General features: G+C 39.7%; 1 protein-coding gene across 1 annotated transcript; it reads right to left on the bottom strand.

Annotated features, from left to right (window-relative positions):
- Positions 1–598: 598 nt before the first annotated feature.
- LAPTM4A (lysosomal protein transmembrane 4 alpha) lies at positions 599–19,255 on the bottom strand. Its single transcript, XM_082427519.1, has 7 exons — positions 18,990–19,255; positions 9,251–9,371; positions 6,137–6,213; positions 5,907–6,029; positions 3,139–3,234; positions 2,520–2,618; positions 599–1,212 (listed from the first exon to the last, which is right to left on the bottom strand). Exons 1-7 carry the CDS (start codon positions 19,098–19,100, stop codon positions 1,138–1,140), a joined length of 702 nt encoding a protein of 233 aa, XP_082283645.1. The 5' UTR covers positions 19,101–19,255; the 3' UTR covers positions 599–1,137.
- Positions 19,256–19,402: the final 147 nt, after the last annotated feature.

Raw genomic sequence — 19,402 nt, 5'->3', positions numbered from 1 at the left:
TGCGAAGAGAGTATCAAACTTAGGAGTCAGAATGGTGAAATGTATGAGCTACTCACAGTGAAGTTGCTTCTTATTTTAAAAAACAGGGCTAAACATTTATCTTTCAGTGTTACCTCTATCTGAATTTCAGAATCAAATATACTAAGTAACCTAGTTTTTCTCTAGCACTAGCAGAACGAAAAGAATTAACTTTTAAAGGCAAACAGTTTGGGTATATTTACTAGGATATTTAACTGTTATGTGACAACAGATTTCCCTCTGATGGAAAATGATCCCTTAACAATATTTTCCCCTTCGTTGGTGGAAATAATTGGGATTAATATATTATGACTGTTCTCCAGTTAAAAGTCTAAGGCCTGTGTCCTCTCCCAGAAGACAAACCTGCTTCGAATGAACTGCTTCGAATGAAGTAGTGATCAGAAGCTGTGATGGTCCACACATCCACCCCAGGGACAGGAACGGTGCCCAGCTGGGTCCACCGAGCTTGGCTATGGCTATTCTCAAAGTACTAAAAAACCCTGGCAGTCTGAGTTTATTGCAATAGAAAATGTTGGGTTTCACCTATCAAAAAAGGATAACAGATTTTAAAAAAAAACAATAAATATTTAAGAGGTTTATTAAAGCATCTTATCACAAAGATGGAAACACATACAAAATTAGAAACATGCAGCCATCATCTTCCACAGTCAAGTTAAAATGTCATATATTTTTCCTGTTTTCAGAGCTGAAAACTTCAGATCTTATACCGAACTCGCTCACCCTGAATATTTAATTCATTCTTCCTGGAAGTATCCAGGGCAGCAAATAACCAAAATGCAAACTATTATATAAAGAAAGTGCAGTTAAAAAAGAGTATGTGTAGAGAATGCCCACTTCCCACCCACCCCCCAATCAAAGGCAAACAATGGCACTTTGCTCTTGCTTAACCTAGATTGTCTTCAAAAACTATTAAAATGTAATACACTTAATAACAACAAAATCTGACTTTTAATAGCTATCCAAAAAGCTTGTTAGTGTTTAAACAAAGGAAAATGTACTTTATATCCAACAAGTTTGAAGAGCCCTGTGTTGCAGCATTTTGTAAAATAAACAAGACAAAAAGCTGGTATAGGGTTTATTGACAAAGGCAGAATTTCTTCAGGCAGGTATGTAAGGAGGTGGTGGTTCCTTCTCGGGCATCTTCACTGCCATTTCATAGGTTGGCAAAACATACTGAAGAGAGACAAAAAATTATATTAGACTTAATTCTCCTTTAAAATTCTATCTGAATAATTCAGCTTTCAGAATTAATACCTTTAATAGGGGTATATAAACCTACGGAAGAGCTGAAGAAACGATTAGCTAAGTACACTTCACCCTTGAGTACGCCTGACCCTTGAGCAATGTGGGCATTAGGGGCGCCGACACTTTGCACAGCTGAAAATCCACATATAACTTATAGCTGGCCCTCCGTATCTGCAGTTCCACATCTGCAGATTCAACGCAGACTGTATAGTACTGTAGTATTTACTACTGAAAAACATCTACATATTAGTGGACCCTCGCAGTTCAAACCCATGTTGTCCGAGGGTCAACTATAGCTCCTGAGAGTAGAGATGACTAATAACCTGGAGCTTTTACACACAGGTGAGATGTCTGATCCAAGATCACTAGAGATGGATGATGGAAGGAGGGAGGGCAGACAAAATTTTGCTTCTGAACTGACCCTGAGGCCACCAGGACACCTTGACAGGCGGTATGTGCCGCCACCTTCCCCTCGCTCCACTGTGACTGATAAAGCAGCAGTGCCAAGTACACCTCAGGAACTTAGGATCTCAGTGAAGGGTACCGCTGAACCATGCTAAAGGAACACTCCATTATGAGGCTGTATTTCATCAGAATCTGTAGGCCAAGCATCAAGCACTTGTGTCCTCTGCTCTAAGGTAAAGGGCACATCTATGTAGAAGAGTGGCATTTTTAATCGAAGTGACTCCAATGTGACAGGCTGGCCCTACATGGGTCACATATACTCTACATGCTGGAAACCTGGGAAAACAGTACAGCAGCAACTAGAGGGCCTGAGGGGTAGGCCTCCCAACAGACTCATGGAATCCACTGCATTCATCTCCCCACAGGAAAATCAGCTTCCCCTTTGGATCACATGGATGTTTTTGGAAAGCAACACAAGCTTCAGCTGATGGTACCCTATCCTTAGAAGTTCCAGAAGCCAAGAGCCTGGCATCGCTCACACTGCTGGTCCCTGTCTGATCTCCCCCTCAAAATGTAACACTTGGAGACCGATTACGAATCAAACCTATCGGCCAAACAGAATGAGATGAGCAGTGCAGGGTGCCTCTAGCCCATGTACCCAGGATTCCAAGTGGGAAAGGCTGAAACTTGTAGATACAAGCTATCCACAAGTTTAGGATTATCCCTAAACCACAGTTATGGCACTGAAGAGAAAGTCAAGATCCAGGTTCTTCTCTTTGGAATAATTGATAAAGGCTAGTGAAGATTTAATACTGTAAAGGATCATTCACCTGTGGAGGTGCTTCAAAGGCAGGGTACACAGCAATCTCTGGCATGTTTCTGTTGTTGATGTATTTATAACAGTTCCAAACACAGTTGATTAGATAAGCCTAAAAGAATACAAACAAAATTTACATATGCTCGAAACTCAACAGACCACCTGCTCTAAAATTAAGGTGACTTACAATGCTCTCCCCACATTTTCTCTACAGAGAAGGAAACTGGCATCCACTTGGACCTAGCACAGGCCAGGCGCTTTCCCTACCTGCCCTCACTTAAATGTCACAGGTTTTACTACCACTGCTTTACAGAGAAACCAGAGTTTGGGGTTCCAATTCAAGTGTGACAACCATTGTGCTGCAGAAGAAATTCTATTTTTGAACCTTGGGAATTTTAACAGGTTTTCAATCCAAATCATGAACCACATCCAAAAACACAATGATGCTCCTTAGGAAGAATCCTGGCATTTCCAACCACTGCCTGGAAACAAGAGGGAGGACATACCCTGGAAGCTGTCTCTACTACTACATCAGAATAAGGAGAACTGTAAGGAGACACAGCAACAAGAAGGTTTTAGACGAACCGTGTCACAGTTCAAATGGCCCCCCAAATATTCAGTGAGCAACTCACCTTAAAAATGATGAACAAGGCAAAGAATACAAGAACAATGAACAGGAGGCAGCTGGAGTCCAAAGCCAGGAGGTCATCTTTATAGGGAAAATCAGGCTATAAAAAAAAAGGGGGGTGGGGGATGAATAGGCAGAGCAGAAAGGATTTTTAGAGAAGGGAAACTATTCTGTTATGATATCACAATGATGAGTACATGTCATTATACACTTGTCCAAATCCCCACAATGCACAACACCAAAAGTGACCTCTAATGTAAACCACGGGCTTTGAGTGATAATGATGTACCAGTGCAGGTGCATCAATTGGAACGAATATCCACTGTGGTCCAGAATATGGATTGTGAGGGAGGTTGGGTGGGCAGGAGGGGGTATATGGGAACTCTGTACTTTCTGTTCAGTTTTGCTATGAACCTAAAACTGCTCTAAAAAATAAAGTTTATTAATTAAACATATACACACACACTTATAATTCAGCCATGGCACCTGTACTTTGTGATAAACTAGAAAGCATCTTAAGAATACAAACAAAAGGCACCCAAGTCAGAACTGATATTCTAATAAAAACCTATAAGCAGAATTTAACTCAAAGTGCTTTCTAAGCCTCATCATCATTAATGCATGCTACTGATCACTTAAAATATATGTTTGAATACCCAGAATACTCCTAAGAGTCTAAACTGAGCTCATTTTCTCTTTACTCTTCACTAATTTACATCTTCCTGGCCTTTGGGAACACAGTCTCCTGTACATGACCCCAGATTTGTCCCTGGGTCACTAAGTCAGGAGGTGCTGAGATTTACCTAAGTTTCATGGGCTATTCAGTCCTACATGGGGAAAATGATTTTTTAAAAGCCAAGTGTCAGGAATTCCCTGGTGGTCCAGTGGTTAGAACTCCGTGCTCCCACTGCGGTGGCCGGGGTTCCATCCCTGTTCGGGGAACTAAGATCCCACAAGTCTCAAGGTGTGGCCAAAAAAAAAAAAAAGCCAACTGTCAGTCTCAACGCTCATCAGAAAGGGGCCAAAAGAAGGCATGTCCCTGGTTATGAAGCCAGGCAAGCTTATACTATTTACTGGACACATAAAATTTCTGCTGAGAAAGATCAGCTGTATTTACTCAAATATTTCTTTAGCATTTACTGTGTGCAAGGCAATGAGCTAGGTTCAGGGAGAAGGGCATTACAAACTAATTTAGGATTTACAAGCTGGCCAACAGAGAAAGCATCTTCCAGTCTGGGACACCAAGTGAATAACAGAACAGAGAAACCACTGGGGTTCTGCCAAAGGAATAGTAAATTCCTTTTGATGTTCTTCTATAAAGTTCATTTAATCTTTTAAAACTTGTAACTGTTTTTAATGGAAACATCAACACAAAGGCCCAAATAATTTTATATTTTCATAAAAAAAAGCACACAGAAATCCCAAGGACCAGAAGAAAATCGTATCCACACACCAACCCCAAACCCTAGCTACGAAGTGTCTCCTTGGAACAAAACTATTCTTTAAGCCTTCATCTATAAATAAGAAAAGGACAAAAACTGAATGGGACCAGCTCCTGGGGGAATGCTATAAATTTTATTCAGAAGGCTTGCAAATTTTCAGCCAAGGACTACATGATCAGGGAGAACTATGCTCAGGAAGCTGCTGACCATGGCTGACCAGGCCAGCAGGCCCTGCCCCGGGCCACCTCTCTCCAGCCCCATCACATGCTGCTCCCACCACGTCTGCCAGGCCACCGCGGTCACCTTTGAGTTCCCTGACTATGCCACGTTCCTTCCTGCATCAAGGTGTCTCTTTTACCTGGAACTTTCTTCTGTACTTTTCCTATCTGAAGTCCTACTCAGACTCTTGAGTGCAATTCAAAGCTCACTTCCCAGCCCAGGTGTGGTATCCGTGTGATACCCAATCACAAAGCAACCGACACTTTTACTTCACCGTCTTTATCACAATTTTAATTCAATAATCGTCAACTTCCCAATTCTTTCACTAGAAAGTAAGTTTTAACTGATGTAACCCTAGGACTGAGCAGAGTGCCTTGCACATAGGAAGCCATCAACAAATGTTTTTTGAATGAATGAATAATAAATTTGTGGTATGCAAAATGGACTATCTGAAGTGGGTTTCGAGAAAATTCCCAAAAGACAGCAATTTTTGAAATAAACTTCCATTTATCTGGATCCTACACCTCCATCCAGACCTTACTTCAGCCCACAGTGTTCCCTGCCCCTCCATCCCATGGCATTAACTTATGCTCATTTACTGCTGTCATGGGACAGCCCTAGCTTATTATCACAAATGAGATCTTCATGTCTTGACTCCCCAAATACATGGTTTGCTCCTTGAAGAGAAGGAAGTTATGTTTCTATTTATACCATTCACTAACAGTTTGCCTAGAATAGAGTGAAGGCTATAGAAGGCACTCAAATATTTGCTACAGATGCTTGCAAAGACAGAAAGCTACAACTCCAATGAGTGCCAGATACAGTCGAATTATTATATTTTTCATATACCCAAAACAAAAGCTGAACTACTCCTGAAGTTCTATGATATCCATCTTTAGGGACTTTTAATATTGGATTATCCACATGGTACGGCAAGAAGATATTCTATTTTCATCTTTTTGGTTTCAACATGGTCATTAAGAGTAGTAATGATAATTGCTTTAAAACATTTTAAAAAATAAACAGGGGAGGTTAAAATAAAAATAGTGCCCAAAAGCTGACTCTGAATTTCAATGAATGAAAAAGAAGTTTAATTAGCATACACACTTACTAACTGATCCAGATACTCTTTGATTCTTGGCAAGTAAGTGAGAGAACTGATAGCAACCAGGCAGCTGAGAACGAAGTCAAAAAGCCGGTAGCAGAAGAACGGAATCAGCCAACCCACTTGATACTGAAGGAAAGAAACAGCAACCACAACATCATGTCACGTATATGCAATGACTGGGTACCATTCAGTAAAACTCAGAACTCCAGAAGTTAAAATCATAGAATACTTACAGAAATTGCTCCGTATACCAGCATTGAACTGATGATAAACATAAGAACAGAGACGGCAAAAAGAACACAGGCATTATCTAAGAAAACAAAAGCAAGAATCTAATTAATCTACTTACATAACAAAAAGAATAAAACTCTTTATGACAAAATAATGTTATTAAGTAATGAAGTTTGAGAAATCCATGCCTTTTTCTTGTTTGTTAAATGGCCACAACTCACTGCCACTTATTTAGGATGGCACATGAAGCAGGTACTCTGCCAGCGATAGATCTCTGCCCAGAGTCTAACTTCTGAAGATATGAAATAGATAATTATAATTCAGTGTGGCAAGTGCTACAACAGAAGCAGAAATGATTAGTTTTGCCTGTAGAATCAGGGAAAAAATATGGAAGAAATGGTACAATTTGGGTCTTGTGAGATAAGCAGGGTTCGACTGGAGCAAAAGGCTGGTATTTGCTTAAGAGACAGATGTATTAGACATAGAGTTATACAGATGCCCCCAACTGCCTTAGATAAAATACACAGCCTGAAATTCAAGGTTCTCCCTTAATCCCCCACCCCCATTTTCAACACCTAAAATTCCCGCTCCGCATCCCTTCAACCATGGCTTCTCTGCTACATCCTGGTCTATTTTCTTCTTTGTTCCTCAACCCTTCCTCAGATTGCTGCCTTTCTCTACATTAATCCATGTTCACTAAATTTTCTCACAAAGCACTCATGTCATCTCAAACAAAACAAAAACAAACCAAAAAAGCACCCACACTCGACTTGATGAGTTTCTCAGCACACATCTAAAGCTGATTCTCTGACTCTGGCTAGTTAAGAACCTGAAAGGCACTAACAATGATGAATGATTAGACTAACTGCTGAATGTTCACACTACTGGATGAATGTTATGTATCATCTTGTCACTTGGCAATGCAAACAGCATCAATATCTGGCACTAAACCAAGTAAGAATAGCCCTCTTTAAATTTTCCTAGAGAATATAGGATAGCTAAATGTTAAGGACTTAAAGAACTTCCCTGCTGCAGCACGCAAAATGGCACTCAAAGGGAAGAATTCAAATATAAACAAACTTGAAAGCAAAATTTATCATTCAAACAATCAGCTTTCAAAAATCTGTTACTGGAAGACTAGGAATTGATTTTGACTTCTTAAAGTATTGGAATAATTAAAGTGAAGTTCAAGGTCTTCCGCTGGAGCAACAAATAGCAAAACAGAGGAGAGATGGGGTGGTGGGTGGGAAACATATTTCATGCCTGGAACAAGGGACACTCCAGTATGTGTGAATCAATAAGGCAAATAAAATATGAGAGGCTAGATGCCAGAGAAGAACCTCAGGTTCCCACCCACCACTACATTCAGCACCTCCTTTGGGAGGCCCCAAGTGTTCACCCATCTCCAAAGTGAGTATAAATAAGGATAAATTCATATTTGAAAAACAGCTTGCATATGCTGCAGAAGTATTTCCTATAAACTGAGTGTCATATCCTGTTTGGCTGATTAAAAATAACTAATCACAAACCTCATTTGAAAAAATCAGTTTTCAGGCCAATGATTAGAAATTAACTTACCTTTGCAATACTGGGTCTGTGGGAAAGTAAAATTTTACCTTCCACAGAAACACCAACTACTGTATGACCAAGAACTATGTATTATTTTTTATATTCGCTCAATAACAGGGCTTCAGTAGAATATAATCAACAAAAATATGACAATAAATAGACCTGATTTTCTCTATAGCAGCGACAGCACTCACGCAACATGCAATGAATCTGTGACTTCTTCCCTGCAGCTCTAACAAAAGAGTCAGTTGTACAGACCTACGAGAATGTCAATAACCGTAAGTCTTTTTCTACACCTCAATTTTAAGAGAAACACACATGACAAGGGAAAACGCTGACATTAGCAGGTTCAGTAAAATTTTACAGCCTAAAGTAAAATTTTATAAATGCCAAAAAATCGTCACTGGAAGCTAAAGTTTTATTTATTGTTCTATTCTGGCTTCTAAATAAAAACAGATTACTCAGAAGAAAAAAAATCAAATGCCAGAAAGTATGTTTCTGTATGTTCTTGGTATTTCTGCTATCAATTTGACAACAAAATTAAAGGATTATACTGTATTTGGAAATATAACCAGAAAACTCATTTAAAAAAAAAAAAAACCACTTTAAAAACACAGTATGAACAATTGTTAGTGTTATCACACTACAATGTATAACAACAGATGGCCAGAAAACTCTACTTGGCTCCTAAAATAGGTTAGCCCTGAGGACAATGAATCATTTGAATTAATGAACAAATTTTTTTTTAAAAAACTTCATTAATGGATCAGAGAAGATCACAATGTACAGAAGTACAGAACTTTATGATAAAAGCTAATCTAAAAAGATCCTACAATATAAATACAACACACATGTGAACTGGGAACATCTTTCTGAAATGAAATTTTTCTGAAGAAGAAATTGTTCACACTAAAAAGTCTGAAGCATAATTTTCTGTTCAAATATTAAATGTTTAACATAATTTTAATATAAAATTAAACCTGTATTTTAGAGAAAGATAAATAATGAAAAATACTGCTATCAGGGAATAAATAGGTTTAAAAAGGTAATTTCCATGAACATTCATTCCATGAATGTTCTAGGAGTACTCTATTTTTAACACCAATGTCAAATCTCCACCTAAACAATAAAAATATATTAAGAATTGAGACCCTGCGCAAAAGATACCACCAAATATTCAAATAATTCACATTTTATATTTTACTGTAAGATTTTTGCTCCATGAGCAAATCCATTCTCTACTACAACTTGTCAGCTGACCCTCAAAGGCTCAGTCCTTTTTGTAATTCCTTCTCCCCTCCTCTCTCTACAGTACCCCAATGTATACAATACACATTTCTCAAAAATCTTCCAGCAGTCTATTACATTTTCTGGCTACAAATGCTCAATTATAATTCTCAATTATAATGCTCAATTATAATTTTTGAAAAACCTACAAAAACATTTTGTGCCTCGGCAAGTATAATAACAAACATAATTTAATCAATCCTTCTCTAAGTAACTGTATGTGTGTAATTAGCAGGAGATATTTTCAACTAAAAACATACCAGCCATTCTCTCGGACGAATAGTAATTGCCAATGACTTCATACTGAATGTTGACAGCTGGCATTGAGTTCGGATGTGTTACTTCCACAGTCAGCAAAATTGCCATCAACAGGTTGACCACCTGTGAAAGATAACAGTTTATCAATTATACTACTAACCAGGGAGTGAGCAGTCCTCAGCACAATCTTTAGATGTCTTCCCCTATTTAACATTGTTTTCCCTGAAGTAACAGAGACACAAAAAGGGGACTACCTGTGAGACAAAATACACAATACTGTTTTAAGAATACTTTAAAGTAAATATTTCATAAAGTGAAAGTACAAACTTAATCATTTCAGAGAAAAGATGTTTGACTGATCCTGTGTCAATATAACAGAATAAGAAGGCACAATAATGAAAAATGAGAGATCATCACAAATTGTTCATTTGAATCACATATTTATTCATATCCCAGTCTCAGAATTTCCAGACTTGAAGAAGCTAATCGATCAGATAAATATAATTTCCATGGGCTAAGTATGTAATGATCCATCAGATAAGCCTAAAGCCCCTCCACAGTTATCTCCTGTCCAGCGACAGGGAACTATAAACTCTTGAGCTACACTCAAATGCTTAAAAAGATGTTGACTGTGCCACTTAACTTTCACCTATTGTTCTTAATTCTACAGTTTGAGATAATTTGCTACCCCTTCTGAATAAGTGCTCCTCTGACACCTAAGGGCAGCCAACATATGCCTCCAAATATTGTCTTTTCTAGAATAAACACTCAAGTACTTAAACCAGTTTTCTAACCAGCATATTTTCCAGCTAGCTCAGTAGTTCCTCTTTGCTCCCCTCCATACACACGTTCCAGTTTGTTCAACATACTATTAAAAAGAGAGAAGATCAGCCTAATCACAACACATCGGGATCTCAGTTCCCACATCCTAGGCTAACAAATTTCAGTTAACGCAGCCTGAAAGGGCACTGGCTGCATAAATCTTTTGAATGTCACATGAGTGACTCCCTAAAACTCCCAGTTCTTTTTCACATTTGATCCTGCTAAGCTACCACCTATATCTACCTGTAGAGTTGGATTCAGAGGCCCAAGCGTAAGCCCTTATATATATTTACAATCAAATTTCATCTTATTAACATTCTTGCCTATCAAGATTTTCTCCGTCTAGATTCTGACACCCTGCGGATAGACTTACTCTCTCTCAGCTTCCTGCATTTGAAAATATGATCATCGTGTAATGAGGATCTCCATCTAAGTCATAAGCAAAAGAACAGGGCTGATGACAAAGCCTCCAGACAGAGGCTGTTCTCTTCCCCTTAGCCAGCAACCTTTGAATAAAAGTCTTTAGTCCAGAGAAACATCTTGAGACTTTGTCAAACATCTTGCTGAAATCCCATCACTGGTATCTGGTGAATTTTCTTAGTCTACCAGGGTGTAACTCCAATTCAAAAAGGAAATTCTCTAGGCCTCTAGTTGTTAGTGAATTGCACAGTTATCCCAGGAGGCACCACTTCCTTTAAGTGATCAAAACAACCCTAATGATTTGAGGATTGGAGTAGGCTTCCCTATCTAAAGTTCACAGAATCTGTCTTCCTTCCCTTTGTGAACATTTGATACTTTCAAGGGATATCGGAGCTTTACCAACAGTGTTTTAAACAATCTCTATTATGTAGCTCTCTCCTGTCCACCCTGAATGATAACACAGCTTATCAGCTGAAGGCATTTCACATTCTATAAGACATACAGCCCAAGTTTTATCTTTAAATAAGATAAACAATGTCACAATACCTAATTCAGAATCAATTGATATTTCTGACTATATACTATAAGTAAATTCACATATATTACTTCACTTATTCCTCACAACAATCTTGTGAAGTATTACTTACGCCCATTTGCAGATGGGTAAACTAAGGTTCAGCAAAGTGAAATAACTTGTGTTAAGTTCACTGAGCTGAAGAGCTAGGATACAAATCTGGTTCTTTTTAAGGCATCCTTCTGTTTACCACTATAGGATTACTTATAACCATTCCTAAGCAACCCTGTTTTGAGATCTTTCCAAAATAAACCATTATTTAAGGCTATAAAATGTTTATACTTTACCCTCTAAATAAATAGGTTCAGTAACATGCCTTTTTCCTTGCACTGCTCAAAAGCAAGGTATTTTATCCTTCAATGCTTGAAAGGTCTTACAAGGGACAGTCATATCTACAAGGTGACTCCCCAGTTGAAGGCTGATTTTTTTTTTTATTGCCCATTTTTATTGCAATGGGTTTTGGACAGTATATGTGGTGTATGAGTATGAGTTAATACAATCACGTGAATTAATTATTGAACAATCAGATATATCTACTAAAACATTGTATATTCTGTGTATGGAAATGAGTTCGAAATCAATTCACCAAATTCTTCTTTGCTAAGCACAATACGGTCATAGTTTAAAAGCTCTGCACTGTACAGAAAAACACTTTCATGTCAAGAAAAACGTGCAAACTCAATTACTAAGTGAAGGAAATGACACAACAAAAATATTTAGGAGTTTAATTTTCCCTTCTTAAATATTTGTATCACATGTAGGATTTATAAAAATCTCTTTTCTTCTCTTCCATGGGTAAGTCACAGACTCACCCATTATTATCTTCTAGTATTAGTGACACTTCAAATTTCTTTTCACTGTAAGTCATACCCCCAAATATTAAACAAAATAAATATAAGTCTAATCAAAAGGACCAAGAAATGGTAAAATAAATTCAGCACTATTTCATTAAACGCTCAATTTTTCAAATCTTCATTGAATTAATTATATTTCAATAGCACCCCAACTTAACATTCTAAAGTACTAATCTGGAAAACCCATCCTTGTGATCTTAAAAGATACATCACTGAGCACCTATCCTGTGCTCATATGTAGGCCCTATCCTATTTACTTTTGATTACAGTTGATATTTCTACTAAGTTCCATGTAGCGTTTTTTACAACACACATAAAACTTTATAGTTTTGTAATATAAAATTTCTATGAAGAGAGCAACTATATACAAACAATTCCAGAATATTTATTCCTGATTCATTTTTCCCTTTTACTGCATTCACAAAAGAAAATTAGTAAAAATGTAATTAAAATAATGATCAACTTCTAAACCTAGTAATATGGAGAGGTATAGAATGCAGCAAATATGTCAACAGCATGGGCAATGGACACACCAATGTAGGAGCGGTATTATATTTAGTGAGATAAACAATGTGGTTTGTGTTATAAACCTAGTGCACACTTTATATAAGTAAACAAACAGCAACGAAGACCAGATGTGTTAGATTTCACTTGTTTCAAAGGAATAGTATCAGATCCTTGGACACACTCAGCCTGGGGAGAGTAATTCCTCTTTGCTTCTCATTTCAAGGCCACACCCATCCCAGAAGACCCTTGAGGACCGGTTTTGTTTCTGTTTTATTTTTTAATCATTATTCTTTGGTTTTCCCACAGCCTATTTTGCCACTACCCAATATCTGCTAAGACTATAATTAGAACAGTGTTTTAGGGCAACCTGATAAGGGTCTCAAGCAAGTCAGAGAGCCGTCATCAGATAGAGACCAAAATGGACTATCTTTAAAAATGTTGTTAAATGTATATATAGTTAAATGTATGTATATGGTTGTTGTTTACCATTACGTGCAGTTACAAATGAGTTATTCCTACTATTTTTGGAGGAGATAATTCATTTACTAAATGTCTAAAGTACTTCAAATGCTCTAATAAGTTACTATTAAACACACAGTTTATAGAGAAAGGCATATCATCTTCCTCCCTCAAGGAGGACATCTTGTTGTAGGGGGTAAAAATTTTTAAAAAGATAATCATACTAATGTGTAATTAGTACTATTTAATAAGTACATACAAGAGGTATGCAGTAACTTTTCCAGGTACACAGTGAGGAAACCAGAGCCCTCTGGCTGGGAGTCGAGGAAGCTTCATCAAGAAAACAACTGAGGGCTTCCCTGGGGGCGCAGTGGTTGAGAGTCTGCCTGCCAATGCAGGGGACACGGGTTCAAGCCCTGGTCTGGGAAGATCCCACATGCCGCGGAGCAACTGGGCCCGTGAGCCACAATTACTGAGCCTGCGCGTCTGGAGCCTGTGCCCCACAACAAGAGAGGCCGCGATAGGGAGAGGCCCGCGCACCGCGATGAACGGTGGCCCCCGCTTGCCGCAACTAGAGAAAGCCCTCGCACAGAAATGAAGACCCAACACAGCCATAAAAAAAAAAAAAAAAAAAAGAACCAGCCATTTATTAAAAAAAAAAAAAAGAAAACAACTGAACTATTAAAAAACTAACTGCATAGAGGAAAACGTAGGAAGAACACTCTTTGACATAAATCACAGCAAGATCTTTTCTGACCCACCTCCTAGAGTAATGGAAATAAAAACAAACAAATGGGACCTAATGAAACTTAAAAGGTTTTGCAGAGCAAAGGAAACTAAAAACAAGACGAAAAGACAACCCTCAGAATGGGAGAAAATATTTGCAAACGAATCAACAAAGGATTAATCTCCAAAATATATAAACAGCTCATGCAGCTAAATATCAAAAGAAACAAACAACCCAATCCAAAAATGAGCAGAAGACCTAAACAGACATTTCTCCAAAGAAGACACACAGATGGCCAAGAGACACATGAAAAGATGCTCAACATCACTAATTATTAGAGAAATGCAATCAAAACTACAATGAGGTATCACCTCACACTGGTTAGAATGGGCATCATCAGAAAATCTACAAACAACAAAAGCTGGAGAGGGTGTGGAGAAAAGGGAACCCTCTTGCACTGTTGGTGGGAATGTAAATTGATACAGCCACTATGGAGAACAGTATGGAGGTTCCTCAAAAAACTAAAAATATAATTACCATATGACCCAGCAATCCCACTACTGGGCATATACCCTGAGAAAACCATAATTCAAAAAGACACATGCAGGGCTTCCCTGGTGGTGCAGTGGTTAGGAATCCGCCTGCCAATGCAGGGGACACGGGTTCGTGCCCCACTCCGGGAAGATCCCACATGCCGCGGAGCGGCTAGGCCCGTGAGCCACAACTACTGAGCCTGCGCGTCTGGAGCCTGTGCTCCGCAACCGGAGAGGCCGCGACAGTGAGAGGCCCGCGCACCGCGATGAAGAGTGGCCCCCACTCGCCGCAACTGGAGAAAGCCCTTGCACAGAAACGAAGACCCAACGCAGCCAAGGATAAATAAATAAATAAATAAATTTATTAAAAAAAAAAAAAGTGCAAAAAGACACATGCACCCCAATGTTCACTGCAGCACTATTTACAATAGCCAGGTCATGGAAGCAACCTAAATGCCCATCGACAGACAAATGGATAAAGAAGATGTGGTACATATACACAATAGAATATTACTCAGCCATAAAAAGGACTGAAATTGGGTCATTTGTGGAGACAGGGATGGACCTAGAGACTGTCATACAGTGAAGTAAGTCAGAAAGAGAAAAACAAATATCATATATTAACGCATATATGTGGAATCTAGAAAAATGGCACAGATGAACTGGTCTGCAAGGCAGAAATGGAGACACAGGTGTAGAAAACAAATATAAGGACACCAAGGGGAGAAAGTGGGGGGCTGGGGGTGGGATGAATCGGGAGATTGGGATTGACATGTATACACTAATAATGTATAAAACAGATAACTAATAAGAACCTGCTGTATAGCACAGGGAACTCCACTGTACAGTAGAAACTAACACAACATTGTAAAACAACTCTACCCCAATAAAAAAAATAATAAATAACTGGAATTGGCAAAATGGTTGTTAATGGTTGAAGCTGTATAAGTAAATGAAAGGTTTTTATACTATTTCATTATTTTTGTGTATTTGAGATTTTTCTCAATAAGGTTTTTAAAAAGTGACTTGGGGGAGAGCATTTTGGAGAGCAGGAATAGCATATTCAAAGGCACTGAGGCAAAAAAAAAAAAAAAAGGTATTTGAGGAAAGATACTAACTTTCAAATATACACAAGCAATACGTATTTAAAGGCGTCCGGGGTGAGGACTGGAAAGGAACACAGCTTGAGGGAGCCTGTCTTCACTTCTACCCCAGCTACCTAACTTTTAGACTGTTTATGGTGAAGACACTCATGAAAAATTAGCCATACATTAAATCTTTCCAAGACCTAAAATTACAACAAATGCCCGAAATGTCTTCTTGTAGTACACCATTAACCATGAAAGAGGACACCCCTGCAGCGGACTTTTAAGCTCGTTTTCAACCGTTCAATAAGCGTCTGAACTTATACCACATAAGAAACTGTTGTTTAAAATCACGTGGCTTCAAATTTTTCAATAAATGATAGAAAAAACAACTTATCAACGTCAGAGTTTAAACTGGAGCTCATTCTGAAATTTCATATTACTTAAACCAGGTATTAAGCCAGGCATGCTTCTTTCAACTGGCTCTGGCTTCTCTGTGTCCTACTGCACTATTTAATACCATACAATTAATCCTTTACTCTACAGTGTGCAATCGCCTAACATGAGACCAGTAGAGGCATTTCTAGAAGGCAATGGCACTGTATCAGATACAAAGTCGTTGTTACAGTGTCTGCACCCAGCAGGAGGGAGGACTGCACCCCTAGGTTCCAAACAGCACAGGGCAATCTACAGAGAATCATATTCTCCCACCTGGAACAGAGGAGGAAGAGTATCCTGACAAGGTACTTGCAGAGGGAAGTGACATTCCAGTTCGCCCACTCCCATATTATTTCTCTTAGTAAAGAAGCTTCTGGCAAAAAAATGCACTGTTCAGACAACTCCTTTTTGCTTGTGTCTTGGTGATCTTGTTTTCTGAATGTTACATGTCTCCCCAACTAGACAGATATTGTGTCTTTATAGTGGCAGGATCCTGAAGCCACACTTTTTTTTTAAAAAAATAAATTTATTTATTTATTTATGGCTGTGTTGGGTCTTCGTTTCTGTGCAAGGGCTTTCTCCAGTTGCGGCGAGCGGAGGCCACTCTTCATCGCGGTGCGCGGGCCTCTCACTGTCGCGGCCTATCCCGTTGCGGAGCACAGGCTCCAGACGCACAGGCTCAGTAGTTGTGGCTCACGGGCCCAGCCGCTCCGCGACATGTGGGATCCTCCCGGAAAGGGGCACGAACCCGTGTCCCCTGCACTGGCAGGCGGACTCCTAACCACTGCGCCGCCAGGGAAGCCCCCACACTTTTTAAAGTCACCAATACAATTACAATACTGTAATCCTCAAAACCAATGGCCTTTTCCAGTTCTTAACGTAATTTGAATCTGATATTACTGATCACCTTCTCCTTCTCCCTTGACACTGTACCATTAAGTTTCACTTTTGTATCTTTGCTCCAAAGTTCTTTGCAATACCATCAGTATCTTAATGGCAGATGCCGTGGTCAAGACAAGAAACACTTGAGAGCCTCTGTGTGGCAGCTAATAGAAACACAAAAGACGAATAACACGTCTCTGTGATTTATTCTTTTTGTTATGTGCACCACAGCCATTTACATTGTAGATAATCAATGTATCTCTTAAAACAGATTAACTGATGTAAGCAGCTTATAATATGCTACTAACCAGAGAAATCCATGCAAAGAAAGAACAGCTACGGCATCTTTTTATAAAACTAAAGCACGCAAAAAGGATGCTATGCAAAATGTTTTCACATCAAGTCCTTCCAGTGGGAAACAGATTTACAACTCCCTGTTCCCTATTTTGGGAGAATAAATGCCCTTACTAAAGTTCTTCTCTCTGCATTTTGAGTTTCATGGTTTATAACTCCTACTTTTCCTTGCTATTCCCTTAATTTTTATGAGCTGAGCCCATAGCATCAAAAAAAAATCTGCCTTGGAAAGAAATACAGCCAATTACATTCAGATGGTTGAAACAGAGATGGTGTTTATTTTCTTCTTGAGGAGTTAGAAATCCTTTGTTCTGTGAACGGAGGGAAGGATATGAGAAGAAACAGAAAGAGTAAGTTTGCAGGTTGAGTCCCAGGCTGCTGAGCTCTTTCTCAATTAAGTAGGAGGGAAGGTCATCTTCTAGGGATGAGGGAAGCAGGGTTGACTAAGAGGCCTGAGGACCCTGAAGATTTGAATTATTCAGTTAGGGAAGGCAGAGCTAAGGACAAACAAAGAAATTGAAGACCCAGACCCTTAGCAAAATGAAGAAATAAAAAGTTAGAAATACAATGCTGCTGTTGTCCTGAACTGATCAACGTCCAGTTTTACAAATCAGTTAAAATACAAAGGGGGGGTGGTCTTCGTGGGGAAATGTAATATAATTATAGCAATAAGATGATGCTTCTGAATATAAAAACAATGGAAATACTAAAATAAGCTTAGAAACAACCCAATAAGCCTACACATTCAGGTTTTGTTGTTTTTAATGTACATTAATGAAGCAAGACTGTAAGTAACAACATGGCAATTAGGAATAAAGTGGAGTTCCAGTAGTCCTCTGGGGGTGGGGCATGAAACTGTATCTGCCTAACTGAAGATGATTCTTATCTGGTGTTTGCCAAATGGTGATGATTTCGATCAAACCTCTGGGGTCGGAAGAAATGAGAACAGAGAAAGGCAAAAAGATACATCTGTGATAAAGCTTTTCCTTTTTCACAGTTCACAGACGTTATCAGAAACTGCAGTATCACTAATGCCACAACCTCCCAAACCAAAAACAAAAATTAAAAAAATCACAAAGTCATTAGCGAACATGACCAAGTCGACAATATGAGAACTTTGTCAAAACTTCTGTAAAGTCATCATAACCTAAAACTACTTAAACAGAAGCACATATTTACAAGTCACAAGTTAGATTCAATGTATATGGATACTGGAGATGGTGGTAAGAAATCACAAAGGTATTACTAGTGAACCACCAATCAATAATACTGTAAACTTGGTTATGACATAGAATTACATAGATCTTGGCCCCCAGGGAATGCTAGCAGATGTGACCAAAATGGAGTAAGCCCTCAACAAAGGTCTCAAAAAGCAGAATAGGTCTGTTATGAAAAGCGTCTCATGAGCACGGGATGGGGGAGTGAGGGGATCTACTGCATTAGGAAAAGGCAAATCGAGTGTATGTAAATCCTGGCAAATGGTATTACCTCCAAGCGTACTTCCAGACTCACAACAGAGGCCTTTCTGCCTACATCACAAACACACTGTAACAAGGTCCAGGAACCACAGACAACTGCGTTAAAAATGGATATGGCGCCTTCCCTTCAAGCAAGAAATAATGTTAAAACTAGGCTGCATCTATCAAGGTGCATTCCTATTTGTTTCGCTGGGGAAAAAAAAAAAAAAATCCAGAAAGCACTGGGGGAAGGGAGAGTTCTTTCAGATCAAGGAAGCACACAAAACGATGCCGAAACCTGGTCATTTCCAGAACTCCCCAAACCAAAACCTAGCACCCTCATCCCGCCGCCCACCCCCCCACGCCCCCATGCAGCCCCTCTGCTTTTCCCAGTCCCGCTTTCCTCCTCTTACTCTCGCCCAAAAACCATCTCCCTATCCCCACCCACCACCATTCCGATTCCGGGACACAAGTCAGCCCCCTCAAAGTTAGAGGCCCCTAAAAAGAAGGTCCCCCACGCCTTCCCGCCCCACCCCTTCCCAGTGGATCCTCCCTTTCGGACCACCCCCCTTCCCGCTCCTGGCGCACTCCCCCCAGCGCCCCTACCCTCCCGCCTCGCCAGCCCTTACCATGTACCAGGTCCCCAGGATGATTGTCCCGGTGCGGACATGGCAACAGCCGCAGCACCGGGTGCTGTAGAACCGGTCGCTGCGGCTCCGCTTGAAAGTCATGGACACCATTGGGAATCTGGCGGGCCTCGTTCTTGGCCGGGGCCCTGACAAACTCCTTCCGCCCAGCGGTTGAACCCAGATAACTCCGTCACTGTCCAAAATCAAACGACGCGTTTTCTATCCCGCCCCCGGCCCGGGCCCCAGCCAGACCCTTCGCACCTGCGCACTGAAGGCCCAGCGCTGCTCTCGCGCGAGCTCGGTTTACCCTTTTCCTCCACCTTCCCCGCACACAGGCCAATGGAAGAGCGGAAAGCTAGGTGGACCCGGCCCTTGATTGGAAAAACTTGGAAATTGACAAGATCTCACGCCCA

This window comes from Balaenoptera physalus (genome assembly GCF_965194825.1).
Source record: "Balaenoptera physalus genome assembly, chromosome: 15".
In the NCBI taxonomy this organism is placed as follows: domain Eukaryota; kingdom Metazoa; phylum Chordata; class Mammalia; order Artiodactyla; family Balaenopteridae; genus Balaenoptera; species Balaenoptera physalus.
Note: the sequence above shows the minus strand (reverse complement) of the source record. Positions and strands in the feature narration are given on the sequence as shown.

Coding starts and splice junctions, on each gene's coding strand:
- LAPTM4A (XM_082427519.1), bottom strand. CDS start 19,100: ATGGTGTCCATGACTTTCAAGCGGAGCCGCAGCGACCGGTTCTACAGC. Junction 6,214..9,250: donor TTCGTCCGAGAGAATGGCTG/GTATGTTTTTAG, acceptor TTGTTTTCTTAG/ATAATGCCTGTGTTCTTTTT. Junction 3,235..5,906: donor AAGAGTATCTGGATCAGTTA/GTAAGTGTGTAT, acceptor TTTTTTTTATAG/CCTGATTTTCCCTATAAAGA.